The following is a 17,383-nucleotide window of genomic DNA, read 5'->3' as shown; positions in this document are numbered from 1 at the left end:
CAGGCCAGCCAGGACTACAGAGTGGGACCTGTCTTTAGAAACGGGGGGGGGGGGGGCCACGGGACGGGACGACGACGACACACGACACACGACATGACCACACACGACACAACACAATGGAGAGATGGATCTATTTACAAGTGCTTGTTGTTCTTGCAGAGGACTGGATTCAGTTCCTAGTATCCCTAAAGATGTGAGACTCCTAACTACCTGTAACTACAAATCTAGAGTATCAACACCTTCTTCTGTCCTCCATGAGTACCCCCACACACATCCTCATATGTACACACATAAATAGTATTTTGAAGAGCCCTCCCAAAATATTTACCAATCTTAAATATAAGCTTTCATTCTCTTGATGTATAATAACAGTCATTATACATAAAACTTTCTTATTAAAACTCTTCAAGTCATTACTAGCTACAATATTTCATATTCTCAGTGTTTATCAAAGGATAGGTAACAACTACTGGAATGCTATTTAATTATAATTCCTAGTCATTATCGAATATCAAGAGAACTCAAGAAAAAGAATGGCTAATGGCACATTGTGATTATGGAACTTACAAAACACGTGTATAAATTCCTTAACATTTTTCTCATCTAGAGGTAGGATCATATTTCTCTCCTTCAGTTGAATGTGGGTGGGCCCATCCTAGCAACTTACTTGTACCTAACAGTAGGCAGTAAAAGAAACACTAACTTCCAAGCTAGCTCACATTGTTAAGTCAGCCACCATTAAAGTCCAACTTGAGATTGCCTTGACGGGGAATCCAGATGTAAGCACTCTGATCAACAACCAGAGCTCCTTCTGGACAGTCAGTATCAACTGTGAGCCCTGTGACTAAACCATCTTAGATTTCCATCTCAGTTTGACCTTCAGATAACTTTAGCTTTGGCCAAGAAACGAGCTGCAACTACATGAGATAACCCAAGACAACTATCCAGCTGCCAGTCCCAAATTTCTAAGCCATAAAATGCAAGCAAATTAAAATGGTTATTTTTAGGCCATAAAATTTTCAGACAAATTTGCTCTATAACATCAACAACTACCCCTACAGCAACAACAATAGTTTCTACAATAGCGATAGAAATGAACAATAACTTCACAGCAATACAGAGCAAGCAGATTAACAGACTTGGTGTCTGATTTCAACTCCACCACTGACTGCATAAAATTCACTGCCCTGATGAATCAGTTAATTCTCAGGAATTCAGTTTCTTGAACCTTCAGGTCCTTTTAGCTACAGCATTCATAATTTTAGAACCTTTCATTGCTTCCTCTTTTTGTTTTTGCTATATCGCATGACTTTCATACTAAGTCAATATTTCAAAATAAAATTAAAATCACAAAACAAAGACAATAGGTATGTGGTGTATGTATGTATATATCAATAAATATAACCTATATAAAAGTTAACATCTTCAAATAGTGATTTCCCTGAAATAATCACTAAGATCTTTCTGTGACTAGCCCTAGGTAATGGTAACCTTTCTACTTTTTCTTCTCTTTGTTTGCTTTTTGTTTTTGTTTTTCAAGACAGGATTTCTGTGTAGTCCTGGCTGTCCTGGAACTCACTCTGTAGACCAGGATGGCCTTGAACTCAGCTTGTCTCTGCCTCTGAGTGCTGGGATTAGAGGCATGCGCCACCACCCAGCTTGCCTTTATACTTTTTACTTTAAATGTTTACGTGTGACTTTTATAACCAAAAATAAATATAAGCTATTAAAATGTGTGTATGTGTATGTATGTGTGTATGTATGTATATATATATATATATATGTATGTGTATACACACACACACACACACACATATATATATATATATATACATGCACACGCCCTGTCACTAAGCAATTCTATCTTAGAGAACTATTGTATACCTGAAAAAAAAAAAAGAAATGGAAGCAGTGACTTATAATCAGAAATCAAGAATGCGATTGGACAATATGTAGTTTTTTCCATTATTTTGAATATTATACCACCAATGAAAATAACATACAAAGATAGATTTGCATAGCTTATTACTGAGCAAATAAAAGCAGACCACAAAGGAGTGACACATTTTTTACTTCCTTTCTCACTAACAGTAGTGTAATTTAGCTATACAGAAATGGATCTGTCAAAGCTTGAAAACTATTAAATGACAGTATCAGAGGAGGGACTAGTGCTAGAGGATATACACAAGAACGTTCATCTCAATTGCCAGGAAAACACCAAATGTATCTGCATATTACTTAAACAATTAAAAGCTGAAGAGTAAATTCATTTCCTTAAAATCATGCTTTAGTAACTATTTCTCAGGAAAGATAAACTAAAATTTCTGTAGTGTGACTTATATATTTTAATCCCTCAACACATAAGACTACAGAATAGGAAACATTTATGAGACCCAAATTTGTGGGCTAGGGATGTAGTCTAAGAGGTAGAAGGCTTGCTTGGCAGCATGCCTGAAGAGATCAATCAGTTCATTCCCCAGTTCCCAAGAAAACCAAGTGCGGTAACACATGCCTGCAATCCCACTATTTGGAAAGCAGAGGCAGGAAAATTAAGACTTCAAGGTTATCCCCACCTACATAAATTCAAGGCTAGCCTATACTACATGAGACCCTGTTTCGCACGCACAAGAGGGGGGGGGGGGGGAGGGAGGGAAGGAGGGGGAGAGAGAGAGAGAAAAAGAGAGAGAGAAAGAAAGAAAGAAAGAAAGAGGGAGGGAGGGAGGGAGGGAGGGAGGGAGGGAGGGGAGGGAGGAAGGAAGGGAGGAAGGGAGGAAGGAAGGAAATAGGTGTAAATTTGTGGCAGGGACATTAAAGTGATTTTATAGATATTATCCCAATTAATTATAACATTAAAATGATCACTATTTTCTTCATAAGAAAACTAATGTTGAAAAATAAAATAATCTGGCATATAAGGCTATAATGAGCCAAGCTTTAAACACAGATCTGCCTACTCTGAAGTCCAAGTTCTTTTTAGGATGAATTGTATGCCACCCTGGGGAACATGAAAGGAAACAAAGTGGTATTCCTAAAAATTCTCATAAAGAAAAAGTTGTGCAGATATCCATTCAGTCTGCTTCCAGCTATACAATTTAAACAATACAGGTTATTGCCATTGTTCTTGTTACTCCCCAGAATGTGAATGGAAAGACCTTATTACTTAAGACACTACCTGTCTGGGTCATAGAACTCAAGTCATAGAGAGATCAGGCTGATACCAAGCTGAAAGTTTCACTCCTACTGTCACCATACTAGAAGGTGCTCTCCATCCTACAACAACAGTCTTACACAGCTCTGAACTGGGGGACCTACAATAACAACTGGCCTGGCAAGATATGCCCACTGGGTCCAATATGTTATGGGAATAACCAACCACTTTCCGACTGGAGTTAAAGCCTGCTCCACAAGATGGAACTCATGCCTGGTACCTAGCCCAAATCCATGTCTGGCTAGATCACTGGCCCTAAAAGAGAACCTAATACTATGATTCTACTAAATGGACCTAATAAACTAGGCAGTGGTGGCACATGCCTTTAATCCCAACACTGGGGGGGGGGAGGGAGCAGAGACAGGCAGATCTCTGAGTTCAAGGCCAGCCTGGTCTACAGAGTGAGTTCCAGGACAGCCAGGGACTACACAGAGAAACTGTCTCAAAAAACAAAAACAAAAAGAGACCTAATAATAAACTACCCCTATGTTCTTATCTTTATACCTGTGATTACTGCATCTTTCAACCGTCATCAGAAAAGCTTCTTATGATGATTAACTTAGAGACATACAATTGCCCAACATGCAGAAAATAAGAGATTATGGTATGCTCAACTCTAAATGCGGCAGATGTTACTTACACACACACACACACACACACACACACACACACACACACACACACACGATGAGGAACCATCACGGAAGAAAGAGTGGACATCTGCAATAAAACAGTATTTGCCAGATGAGACAATTCTGTTGCAAACATGAACTCTTAGTGGCTGTAACTGCATGGACAAGACCTCCGTAACATCAAGTCAGCTAAAACTCCAGGATAGACAGGGAGGGGCTCATGAAGTCCCCCCCACACTCAGTGTCCCCCACCACCACCTGAGGAGCTTCCAGCAACTGACAACTACTGGGGAGGAGGAGAACCCTTTCTCTTCAGGGATGCAGCCCCTGAGGGACTGCAGACATACATTAAGTGACCTCTGAGTTTAAAAAGGAGTATATAAAGGAGGGAGGAAGTGGTAGTGACTAGGGAAAGAAGTGCAGAAGAGGGAAGGAGGTGGATTTGCTCAAAGTACATCATGAACGTAGGAAATTCTCTAACGGTAAACAACTAAACTAGTTCTGAAGTAAGTAAAATAACCCATATAGAAGTTGATGAAATTCTAAGAGGAATGACTCCAAGAGGCCTTAAAAGACAGAGCCAGGCAATAATGAACGAAGAGCCATAACTCAAATCCTCTGCTATCACTGCAGAAATGACTCTTGGCAGTAATTTCTCTCTCAAAGGATGCCATTCTAGCATCCAACCAGAAGACACTATGCTGTTGCAACTAGAATTCTAAGAGTTTAAGCAGAAGTTACTTCTTTCAGAGGAAAAAACATCTCTTTCAAAAGCTGGCTCTCTCCATAGCCAGAAATCAAATTCAATTCAGGAAAATAAAGTAAAATTGTCAGCAGTAGGGGAAAGAGGGGACAAGAGCTTGTAGAAGGAAAGAGAAACTATGAGCAAAGCATAATGATATATATACATTTGTAAAAATGTTATAATGAAAGCCATTTGGGGTTCATTAACTAGAAAAAAATTAATACAAATTTTTTCTTTACTTTTTTTAACCCAGAATGGCCTCAAACTCACAATCTACCTGCTTTAATCTTGTCAACACTAGGAATAAACATATGTTACCATGCTGGCCTCAGGGGTTGGTTTGTTTCGTGTACATGTGCATGTGTGTGTGTGTGTGTGTGTGTGTACGCTGTGAAGATGAAACTGGGAGCCTTCCAAATGTTGGGCAAGTAATCTACTTCTAAGCAACACCTCCAGTCCCCTTTCATTTTGTCTTGTCTTGCTACTATCTGAGACAAAGAGGTAAGTAACCCAGACTAGCCTCAAGTTCATATATCCCAGGCCAGTCTCAAACTTGAGAAGTAGCTGAGGATGATTCTAAACTGATCCTCCTGCCTCCACCTTCCAAGTGATGGGATCACAGGCACGAGCCAGCACACATTTTATGATTCTGCCTCCCATGTGCTAGGATTACAGTGATGCACTGCCTTGTCCAGCTCCTTAACTGAATGTTTTAAGGTTTTTTTCTACATATAAAGAATAACCATCTATTATACCCCTTGTCCTGTCACAAAGTACCTGTGATCTAGATACATAGAATCTACTCAAGCTCCACTAAGTATCGAGATGCGTAAGGAACTTATACTAGATAACAACCATAAACCTTTTTTTTTTTTCATAAATCCTACCTTGATTTTATGTTAATTCTGCATTGGAGGAGTGGGAGGTGTGTGTGCATGTGCAGGTGTGTGCCCCTGCCTGTACTTGCAAAGGCCAGAATCGACATTGGGTACATATCTCCTTCTAACATTTTCTACCATATTTAGAGGGCAAGGGACTCTCACTGAACCTGGAGCTCTCCATTTTGCCTAGGCTGGTAGACCAGTGAGCCCCTTCACCCCTATCTCCAACTCCTAGCCCCAGGGTTTCAGGTGTAAGCTCACACCTGGCTTTCATGTAGGTGCTTAAATGCAAACTCAGGTCTTCATGCTTGCACACTAAACACTTTACCTACTGAGGAGTCTCCCCACCCCAAACCATGAATCTTTATAGCTCTAAAACATTTAAAATTCCATTTCTAAAATGTTTTAAAATTTCAATCTCACCTCATCTGAAGACTCTGCCTGGCCCAGTGCTCCTGGAGCGCCTGCAAAACCTTCAGATGGAAGAAAAAAAGTTGTCCATCATAATAGTTATACACAAATGTACTTGAAAATTATTTTGAGATATGCAACTATCAGAATTTTATATCAGTCTAAAAATATATCTCATCTAAAAGTTCCCTTGCAGAGTTCAACTTTAAAGTGTTCTCTAACAGGCAGATATGCCAACAGAAAAATTCCAGTAAAAACCTAAATTTAATAATTATAAATGGTGTTTCTGAAGGAGCTTGCTTTTTAGGTTTAAGCCAAGACTACTCAAACACTGTGGTAAAGTCTAAAGCTACACTTCTCACACACTGAACCCCAACACTAAAAACTGAACAACTTCTCCTCACTGTCCCACCATGCCCCCACCCCTTCCTCTGTGAGGAAAGGAAAGGCCGATCTATTCTTTCTTTACTCCAATAGAACCAATGACACCGTTAAAGCTCAAAATAAATCTGTCCAATCACAAGGAAGTTTGAGGGGGTTTATGTTGTAATAAAGTATCATCGCTACGGTTCAAATTAAATATTTAAACACACCTTGAACTACCAGAGTGCTAGTACCAGCAGCTGACTCCTGCATCCCATATACAAGCTTATCCTCAGGATATGTGAGTCCAGAGCTCTTCAAAGCTATAAGGTACTTCTCGTGACTTTTCTTTGCACAAGCATTTTCTCCAAGACCTAATGTTTAAAACAAAGTTAGAGTCAGAAGAAAATATTGCATTCAAAATCAAAAACAGTCATCCTGTGAATACACATGAGTAAATATTATAATGGAAGAGGAAACTACAATAACATAAAATTTGTTTACTATTTTATGATTATGCTTGGCACTGACAATCCCAGAATGAGCAGCAGTTTATAACAGGATTGAAATCTATTAAGCATCTAAAGTACATGAGAAGGCTATAGAAAAGGCATCCTAAGGCATGATCCAACCTTCCAGAAACCTGAAAATGAGTGTTAAAGAAAGGCAAGAGAAAATGGTGTAGATGAGCTGGAGAGAAATGGTTCAGTGGTTAAGAGCACTGACTGCTCTTTCAGAGGACCCAGGTTCAATTCCCAACACTCACATGGCAGCTCACAACTGTCTGTAACTCCAGGGGATCTGACACCTTCACACCAATGTATATAAAGTTAAGTAAATTATTTTAAAAATGCTGTAGATGACAATTACTAAGCAGACATCCATAGGTGACCTGAGCATCTATGTTCTTAGGACATCAAGTACGTTAGACTTATCCAAAGAAGAGTGCTCAGAAAGGCTTTCCAGAGAAGATAAAGATTCAGTAGAAATTTTCAAATATTACAAGTGAAATTACATTTGATCTTGTTTTTTCCAATCATCTTATCACATTTAAGAAATTAAAACTAGCTGGGGAGTGGCGGCGGCGCATGCCTGTAATCCCAGCACTCGGAAGGCAGAGGCAGATGGATCTCTGTAAGTTCAAGGCCAGCCTGGGCTACATAGCTAGTCCAGGACAGCCTCCAAAGCTACAGAGAAACCCTGTCTCTAAAAACAACAACAGGGGTCGGGGATTTAGCTCAGTGGTAGAGTGCTTGCCTAGCAAGCGCAAGGCCCTGGATTCGATACTCAGTTCCAAAAACAAAGCAAAACAAAACAAAACAAAAAAGAAAAAAGAAAAGAAAAAGAAAAAAATTAAAACTATAATACATAATCAAGCAGTGGTGGCACGCACCTTTAATCCCAGCACCTGGGAGGCAGAGGCAGTGGATCTCTGAGTTTGAGATTAGCCTCGTCTACAGAGAGAGTTCCAGGACAACCAAGGCTACAGAGAGAAACCCTGTCTTGGGGGGAGGAAAAAAGAACCATTTCTAGTTTAAGGAAATAACAGATATCCAGGCAAAAATCTCCCCTACCCCTTTTCTTAAGACAGGGTTCTCCCTATGAACCAGGCTCCCCTCAAACTTGAAATCCTCCTGCCTCAACCTCCTAAGTAACTGAGATTATAGTTTTGAACCACCACATCCACTTAAAGTATGATCTTCACCTATCTTCAATTTTTTCCCCAAGCCCAAAGAGAAGCCACGATCGTCATTCCCTGAAACTCTGCCTGAGCTGCCTTTTATAGGCTTTCCGGTTAATTCTTGACCAAAAGCAGGTGATATTGCCTCACTCTTGAGGTTAAACCTTTGAATGATGTAGTGGTTTGAGTGAGAAATGCCCCTGGTAGGCTCAAGCATCTGAACACGGGCTCCCTGTGGGCTGCACTGTCTATGAAAGCGGTGCAGCTGCTGGAGCAGCAGTTTATGACGGGGTGGGCTTTCTGAGTTCACAGCTCTGTTCCACCTTCAGTCCACACTCTGGTTTGTACGGTGGCTAAAGATATCATCTCTCAGCTTCTGCTCCAGCTCCCTGCTGCCACGATACAACACCACTACCCGCCATTATGGACTCTCCCTCTAAAATCAAAGCCAGAATAAACCCTTCTTTCCATGAATCACTTTTGGCCTCAGTATTTTATCAGAGCAACAGAAAAGTATAAAATTGCACATTTTGGATATGTGAGCCTTATTTGAGCCACTATCCCCCTAAATAGTTGTTTCTTATCAACACCCTGGACTTTTTAGTCCCTCCAAAGAATTAAGTTCATCCTTATTCATAAACAGTCTCACCTGGTAGTCTCTTTACCTGGTATATGGAAGGTATGTAGGTGTTATTTTCTTTTTGTCTATCCTAGCTGGGGTTAAGTACCTTGTATCTTCTAACCAATTTTTTTCATGCAATTTGAGGAAATTCAGTTAAATTCTTCTAATATTTCTGGTCTCAAATAACACACATGCTAAATCAATGGTTCTCAACTTTCCTAATGCTGTGACCCTTTAATAAAAGTTCCTGATGTGGTGACCCCCAACCATAAAATTATTTTATTGCTACTTCATAATTGCAATTTTGCTACTGTTATGAATCATACTATAAATATGTTTTCTGATAGTATTGGGCAACCCTATGAAAGGGTTGTTTGACATCCAAAGGGGCCTCGACCCACAAGTTAAGAACCACTGTGCTAGATTATCTGGTTCTGATAAGTCCCGGAGACTAATACATTTGGTTCAGCCATCTCTTGCTGTTTACCAGGTTGGCGGATCTGCTATTATGTCTTCAACATAGGCTCTTCTATCCTATCCAATTGGCTATTAAGTTATTGCCTAAAGTTTTCAATCCCATCACTGTACTTTACAGTAACTTTCAGTTATACAAATTCACTTTGGCTCTTTTTGTTTACATTTCTTTGTTAAGATTCACTCATTGATACCTATTTTCCTTTCATTCTTTAGACACATTTTCCTTTTATTTTTTAGACAAATGTATACTAGTTGTTTTCATGTCTTTATCTATTAAATGCAGCATCTACCCCATCATCTTGGTCAACTTAAAAAGGCTCTTCACATCTTGACTCTAGCATAGAGTTTCTTATTTCCTGGCATCCCAATTTGTTTTTTATTAATATAGAAGATTCTCGATCCTTAGAGTACTAAATTTTGTTCTATAAGACAGTTCAACCACAAGCTGAATACTTTGAGCCAGTACAGAAGGAAAAAAAATTATAAAGGCTTTGTTTTACACCTCCTACGTGGCACCTCTGTGAAAAGTTCAATGTGCTGAAAGGACCTCTACCTTGAGAGGAGCCACCTGATAGTCTGTCTTCTGTACAGGTACAGTTGGGTGATGAGGCTCCTTCTAAAGAGTGTGCGTGTGCGTGTGTGTGTGTGTGTGTGTGTGTGTTACACGTGGGTGCAGGTACTTTGTGCATGGCATGGCATCCATGTGGAGGTCAAAGGAAAACTTTGGAAATTGGTTCTCGTCTTTCACTGTGGATTCTGGGATCAAAACCCAGGTTGTCAGGCTAGTGCAGCAAGTTCTACTTGCTCAGCCATCTGTACCATCTGGATTATGAGCTTTTTTAAGGTGCATTGTTAGTGTGTGTGTGTGTGTGTGTGTGTGTGTGTGTGTGTGTGTGTATTTGTACACAAGGGCAGTGCTCTCGGAGGTCAGATATCAGATGCCCCTGGAGCTGGAGTTACCACCACCTGTAAGCAGTCCAAATATGAATGTTAGGAGCCAATTTGGGTCCCTCGGGAAAGCAGTCCCCACTCTTAACTCCTGAGCTCTATCTATCCTCTGACCATGAGCTCATTTATGTGTTTTCTCTTTTGATTACAAGTTTTCTTAAGACTAGCCTATAGTCAACCTTACTTACTCAAGGTCTGATCTTCTGGTAACTCAGAACCAGATGCTTACAGCAATAGAAAGATCTCTTTCAGGTGGTTGAACTAAAACCTCAGTTACCTAACACTGCTTGCCTACAGATATTTATTCTATTTTTAACCCACAATAGATAATCCCTAACAAATCCTAGATGGGGGCAAGAGATGGTTCAGCAGTTAAGAGCATATGTTCTTGCAGAAGACCCAGGTTCAATTCCCAGCACCCACATATCAATTCAAAGCCATATGTAACTCTAGTTCCAGGGGATCTGATGACCTCCATAGGCACCAGACATGCATGTGTGCATATACATACACGCAAGCAAAACACTTACAAATATAAAGTAAGTAAATCTAAAAAGAAAAAAACAGAAAACAAACAAAACAAAACAAAACCTTAGGTAGTCTCATACTGGATATTCACTGGTTGTCCTAAGGTCTGCCCACCACTCCTTGGTATTCTGCCCCAAAATTCCAGTTTCCACCATCTTCAGCAGACTACTATGATGATCTGTGCATTTTGTTTACTCAGCAGGACCACCTTGACCTGCTTCAGGGCCACTGTACATAGTCAGGCAGTCTCCCAGAACCGTCATGACCATTCCTTCCCCAAGAGTCCACAATGTGTACTACCTGCTCTTACTTCCAGACAGCTGCCTCGTCTTTTGTCCCGTTGTGTGTTGTTTATGACAAACACCACAACATCTACCTGGAATCTAACCCCTTTACCACCCAATTCCATGGCCAACAGCTCACAACTTCTGCTGTTAGATTTTACTTGGAATAAATGCTGCCTTCTTAGTGAAGTACTAGCATTTCTTCCCAACACCTGGGAATCGGGTACTCTAGTCTGGCGAGAGGTTCAGCAGGTGAAAGCACTTAAAGTCAGTGACCAGCAACCTGAGCTGAGCTCCTCTAAGTTTCAGCAGACCTAATGAAGGGACTGGATGCTGCAACGGAAATTAGTGGACGAGTTTCTAAAAGGCCATGTAAATTGTTTTCTGAGGTTCAGTTTCCTCATCTGTAAGTTTCTTAATAATTTCAAGCTTTAGAATTCTATGAAAAATATTAATTTCATCTTTATATTCTAAATATGCTACTTTTATTACAATGAATAAGTAAATTGCACATTTCTCCTAACATTTCACTTACCAGAAGTCAGATCTTTGTAATTTTGTTGGTTTGTTAACACCTGAGTAAGAACAGACCTCATTGCTCCTCCCATTTTAGTCAGGTCTTCTAAAAAGGAAATTTGAGGCTCCAAAAGCTGTAGGACTTTGTTAAGATCTTTTTCTGATGGTGTATCAGCTGCTAAAAAGAAAATGTATTTATAACACATATGTTTCATATATGTATATAAATGCATATATATACAATTATATAATGAAGAATAATTAAAATATTTTGTTCAGAACAGTAACATTTTATTCTTTCACAATTTTAGTGGTTTTGATGATATTTTATAGCCAAGAAAGTCACTACTAAGAACTCTGCTAGACGCACACCTTTCATGCCAGCACTCAGGAGGCAGAGGCAGGCAGATCTCTGAGTTCAAGGCTAGCCAGAAAATTCCAGGCCAGCCAGAGTTACATGGTTACCTGAGACCCTGTTTCAAAAAATAAAGAATTCTATTAGAAAACTAGTATCTGCCCAGCACCCACCCTACAATTAACTCACTCTGGAAATCAGTCATTTGAAAAAAGTAGATGATAAAACGAGATGATTAGTGACATAGTAAGAATTTAATTTGTGGGGCTGGCAATGTGGATAATGCTTGCCTTCAAACCAGACTTCAATGCACCAAAACACGTATAAGGGTCCCCAGACCTCAACAAGAGTTCTGTGGTGGGTACAAACTCAAAGAGGAATGGAAATAGAGATTATAAAAACTTAAAAAAAAAAAAAAAAAGTTAAAATAAAAACACAAAAAATTCCTTGGCCAGTAAATGAGAAAAGTATTAAAGATGAAAGGAAAAGCAATGTTTTAAACCCACAGCAGTAGATCTCACCCTTCCTAATGCTGAGCTCCTTTAATGCAATGTCTTAGGTTGTGGGAACTGGAGAGATGGCTCAGAGGTTAAGAGCACCGACTGCTCTTCCAGAAGTCGTGAGTTCAATTCCCAGCACCCACATGGTGGCTCACAACCACCTATAACGAGATCTGGTGCCCTCTTCTGTATATATAATAAATAAATAAATCTTTAAAAAATGTCATTGCTACTTCATAACTGTAATTTCACTAGTTACCAATTGTAATAGAAATATCTGATATGCTGGATATCTGATATTCAACCCTTGTGAAAGAGTTTCTCAAACCCACAAAGGTGTTGTACCCCACAGGTTGAGAACCTATGCCCTAAAGACTAAAAGGAAGACATAAACAAAGATTTAAAGTTTAGTAATGACTGGTTAAAATGATAATCATAAGAGAGCTAAGGGAGGGTCTGTGTGACCCAGAAAGGAGACATACTCAGCACCCAAATCCTCACTTTCTCAGTTGGATCCAAGTGCTGTAAGCTACAAATGTGTGCCTTCTCCCCAGTGACTCACACAGTAACACACGAGATCTATAATTGATGTTTGCTTTAGTTTCCAGGGGCTCTGACAACATCTAATAATAGGCTACACATTTTAGGGTAGAGAAAAAGAACCCAAAGCAACTGTGAATTCACAAGATTTTTGTGAATCCATGAGCTTCCATGACCTCGAATTTTAGTGTGGTCACAAACAAACACAGATTTGGGGTTTTGTTTGTTTAGTTTTTTGTTTCTTTTTTTGATTGTTTGCCTAAGTAAGAAATTAATGCTGAGCAAAAGAAGAAAACTTAATGAATGCACATTCATAAAATTCATCCTTAGACAAAAATGCTTTCACTAGTTTCTTCATATTTTCAAATAAATAAAAAAATTTAAAAAAAACAAGCCAGTTGTGGTAGCACATGCCTTTAGTCTCAACACAATGAAGGCAGAAGCAAGCAATCTCCAAGTTCAAGACCAGCCTGGTCTACATAAAGAGCCGGGTCAGCCAGGGCTACTTAGTGAGACCCAGTGTCTAAATAAATAAATAAATAGAGAGAGCAGATAACAGCAGTATGTAACTATCACAGCTATGCCTGTACTTATACTACCTACCTTTTTAACCACTGAATGTTACTGAAGGAAAAATTCATAACACTCTTTTGTATGAAATAGTCATTAAACTAATTGTAAATTTTAAGAGTCTCACAAAAAAAATGTTTTATTACTTTTTAAAAATAGAATGCCTGCAATATAAAATGCAAATTTCCAAAAAGCTTAGCAAGTTCGTGAGAAATAATACAGCAAACAAGTTTCTTCATCCTAAAGAGACAGCAGTCTGGGACTAAATCTAAGTAACAGTTTTCTTTATTTTAAGATACATATCCTGAGAGAAGTACTTCATAAATGATTCAACATTGTTCTTAAAATACAGTTAAGCAAGTGGGATGGCTTGCTCACAACAGTCTCAGGAACAGTGAAAACATGTAGGATGGCTGCGGTGACGGACCTGCAATCCCAGCACTCAGTACACAGAGGCATGAGGAACACCACACATTTGAGGCCAGCCTGGTCTGCAGTTTGTTTCAGGTCCACACAGTGAGTTTCAGGCCAACCAGGAACACAAAGCAAGACCCAGGGGTTGGGGGTTTAGCTCAATGGTAGAGCATTTGCCTGGCAAGCCCAAGGCCCTGGGTTTGATCCTTAGCTAAAACAAACAAAAACAAAAACAAAAACAAAAAAACCCTCAAAGCAAGACCCTGCCCCAAAAAGCAAAAAATAAAATAAAAGGTCTATTATTCTTTCATAATTTAAGAGTGGGAATAGAAGATAAAAATGTATTCCATATTGGGATTGGGGATTTAGCTCAGTGGTAGAGCGCTCGCCTAACAAGCGCAAGGCCCTGAGTTCGATCCTCAGCTCCAAAAAAAAAAAAAAAAAAAAAAAAAATGTATTCCATATCCTAGTTTCAAATTGAATATAAGATTTATATATAAAATTGTTGAAAACATAGAAAAATAATATAAAAGCTGGTACCACAGGATAAAAAAGTTACTATCATTAGAAAGGCAGAAGACAGAAAAGCTAATCGATTTGTTCTATACTACTACATCTCTAATTCATAACATCTTACAACCAACTCTAATACGTGCTTAAATCAACCGTTTAAAGAACATTTTTCAGCCAGGAGGTGGTGGCGCACCAGCACTCGGGAGGCAGAGCCAGGTGAGTTGGAGGCCAGCCTGGTCTACAGAACGAGATCCAGGAAAGGCGCAAAGCTACACAGAGAAACCCTGTCTCGAAAAAAAAAATTTTTTTTCAAGATTATGACAAAATCTTAATACAATAAGTGTAAGGTGAGTGTTTTTCCTCTTTTTTTAGTACTAACTTATGCACACTTAGCACTGATACAATACTATGAAAGCAAACAATTTAAGTCTATCATAAGTTGTTACATAAAATATTTCAGGGAGAAAAACAACAGCAATTTATTATCTAAAAATCTGTTAAATTCAAACATTTCTCAACTATATAATTTTGTTTAATCATAATATAATTGCAAATCATTCTTTACTTAGAGGCAAAAAGTACCAAACTATGCCTCCTACAGTGTATCTATAGTTATACATATCAGTGTTTTTCTACATTTCATAGTCATTACTTTAAAAATGTTAAGCAAAGAAAAATAAAACGCAGCAGAAAGCAGTGTAGAAAGGGGATAAGGTTACAATAAATGTAATGTATAAAAATGCCATCATGGCCAGGTGGTGGTGGCGCACACCTTTAATCCCAGCACTCAGGAGGCAGAGCCAGGCAGATCTCTGTGAGTTCGAGGCCAGCCTGGTCTACAAAGCAAGTTCCAGGAAAGGCGCAAAGCTACACAGAGAAACCCTGTCTCAAAAAACAAACAAACAAAAAATGCCATCATGAAGCCATTTATTTTGTATGCCTTTAGTTTCTTTTTTTTTTTTTTTTTTTTTTTTTGTTTTTTTTTTCCGAGACAGGGTTTCTGGTCTACAGAGCAAGTTCCAGGACAGCCAGGGTGGTTACATGGAGAAACCCTGTCTCAAAACAACAACAAAAATGTTAAATAAAAACACATGTTTTCTTGGGCTGGAGAGATGGCTTGTGGTTAGAAGCACACACTACTCAGAGGATCTGAGTTCGGTTCTCAGCACCTACATCTGAAAGCTTACTGCCTATAACTCAAACTTTAGATCTGACACCTCTGGCCTCCCTGGGCACCTGCACTCATATGCACTAACACACTAACAGACAACACACACATATACATATAGTCAAAAATATAAAACTTTAAGTGATAGCTTTAAATTTTCACTTTATGATTAGTGCTAAAATTCTATGATGTGATCATTTAAGAGTATTACAATGAACATATTAAAACATACCTGGTTCATTATAGCCTTCTCTTAAATACTGAATAAGACAAAAAATAAATCTTGGAAGAACAAATTCAGACATCATCAGTAAGTCTTTGGGGACACAGGGAATATTTGAACTTGATTTAATCTGATGTCTTCTGCAAAACCTGTAATGGGGGGAGAAAAGGAACTAAGAGAGGAGAGAAAAAAATGTCTAACCAGACAAAAATGTATTACTTCTATTTATAATATCCATAAAGAAAATGCAAGCAAAAACTAAAGCCAGAATGATCCTTCTTTGTGATTTTTAAAGCACCAAGTTAAAAGACTATAGCTTTAGTATGCCTTTAAACTAAAAGTGGTACCCAGAGACTTTTTCTGAAAAAGACCGTAACAGCCATGTCCTAAACAGAACACAAAAAGAAAGTAACCATAGTTTTATATTTATGACTGCAATATATCATTTCAAGTGCTATTTTATTATTTCCATCCTTTATAAATCTGTAAGTACACAATCAGGAGGCAGAGACAGAGGCAAAAGCAGATGGATCTCTGTGAATTTGAGGCCAGTCTGGTCTACAAATCAAGTTCTAGGACAGCTAAGGCTGTTACACAAAGCAAGCTTGTCTCAAAACAAAATTAAATTAAATAAACAAATACATAAATAATAAGATAAGCCTGTAAGTACAACTTGATGTTATCTGAAGCAATTACATTTTCCAATCCAACCTCAAAGAAGTAATCAATGATATAATTGAAGTTTATTTTAAAAGTTTATAAAATCAAGTGTATATACTCTTGTTAATCTTTATTACACATTACTAGAAAAAAATCACTGGTACATTTGAGCAACAAAGGCAAATATTCACAATCCAAATTGTCACAAATAATTTATTTTGCTTCCAAACACAAATTTACTAATTAAAACACATAAAAAAAATGTCTAAAAATAAAATGAAAAATACAAAGGCTATTTTGGCTAAAAAAATTTTTAAAAATGATCTGAATACAAACAGCATTCTTAAGTGGAAAAGTGATTTCTAAACTTAAATGTCATTAAATTCATTAAATTTAAAGTGCAATGGAATCAATCAATCCCAACATTAAGGATGAACTTCTCTCAACTCTTTGTAATCTTGTACACAATCCTTTAACCTTCTAAGATTTTTTTTTCTTTTTTTCAAATTTATGCGCATGTGTGTATCCCACATTGGGGGTGTGGGGACTGTGTGGCAGAGGCGGCCTGTGCCAGATCCTCTGCAGTTGGACTAAGAGGTGGTTGTGAGCCGTCAGGTGTGATTTGCTAGGAGTCAAATTGGGCCTTCTGGAAGAACAGCAAGCACTCTCTTTGGTTTGGTTGGTTTGGTTGGTTTTGTTTTTTGTGGTGATGGTTTTTGATACAGGGTTTCTCTGTGTAGCCCTAGCTGTCCTGGAACTCACTCTGTAGACCAGGCTGATCTTGAAATCACAGAGATCCACCTGCCTCTGCCTCCCAAGCACTCTGAACTGAGCCATCTCTCCACGATTTCTTCTTTTAAACCTTTCAAAAAAATTTACTTTCAAATTTTATAACCATATTAGAGTTCATTTTAGATTAGAATCAAGATGTGAGATAAATATTTTGTGACACTTCCTAAAGAGAACAGTGATATTTCCTAAAGAGGACAGTGATACATGAATACCCATATTGCAAGGGTTTGTTGTTTTGTTTTGGGTGAGGGCTTGTTGTGGAGGTTTTTTAGGCAAGGTCTCATGGCCCAGACTGGCTTCAAAATTCCTAAACTAACAGAAGTTGCCTTCAAACTCCTAATCTTCCTACCTC

General features: G+C 38.5%; 1 protein-coding gene and 1 non-coding gene across 4 annotated transcripts in view; one reads left to right on the top strand and one right to left on the bottom strand.

Moving 5' to 3' along the window:
- Positions 1 to 17,383, bottom strand: part of Ubr3 (ubiquitin protein ligase E3 component n-recognin 3) — a 149,790-nt gene that overhangs the window by 116,074 nt on the left and 16,333 nt on the right. For 2 of the 3 annotated variants that reach the window (XM_036183531.1, XM_036183533.1), the window contains exons 2-5: positions 15,589 to 15,728; positions 11,316 to 11,474; positions 6,471 to 6,614; positions 5,890 to 5,939 (exon numbers count right to left, since the gene is read on the bottom strand). In XM_036183531.1, the coding sequence (XP_036039424.1) occupies positions 5,890 to 5,939; positions 6,471 to 6,614; positions 11,316 to 11,474; positions 15,589 to 15,728 (493 nt within the window). The remainder of the gene's footprint in view (positions 1 to 5,889; positions 5,940 to 6,470; positions 6,615 to 11,315; positions 11,475 to 15,588; positions 15,729 to 17,383) is intronic. The other variant, XM_036183532.1, reaches the window with a different exon arrangement.
- Positions 14,033 to 14,105, top strand: Trnav-aac. Its single transcript has one exon. It is a non-coding gene; the product is annotated as a tRNA-Val (tRNA).

Source organism: Onychomys torridus, chromosome 4 (genome assembly GCF_903995425.1).
Source record: "Onychomys torridus chromosome 4, mOncTor1.1, whole genome shotgun sequence".
In the NCBI taxonomy this organism is placed as follows: Eukaryota; Metazoa; Chordata; class Mammalia; order Rodentia; family Cricetidae; genus Onychomys; species Onychomys torridus.
Note: the sequence above shows the minus strand (reverse complement) of the source record. Positions and strands in the feature narration are given on the sequence as shown.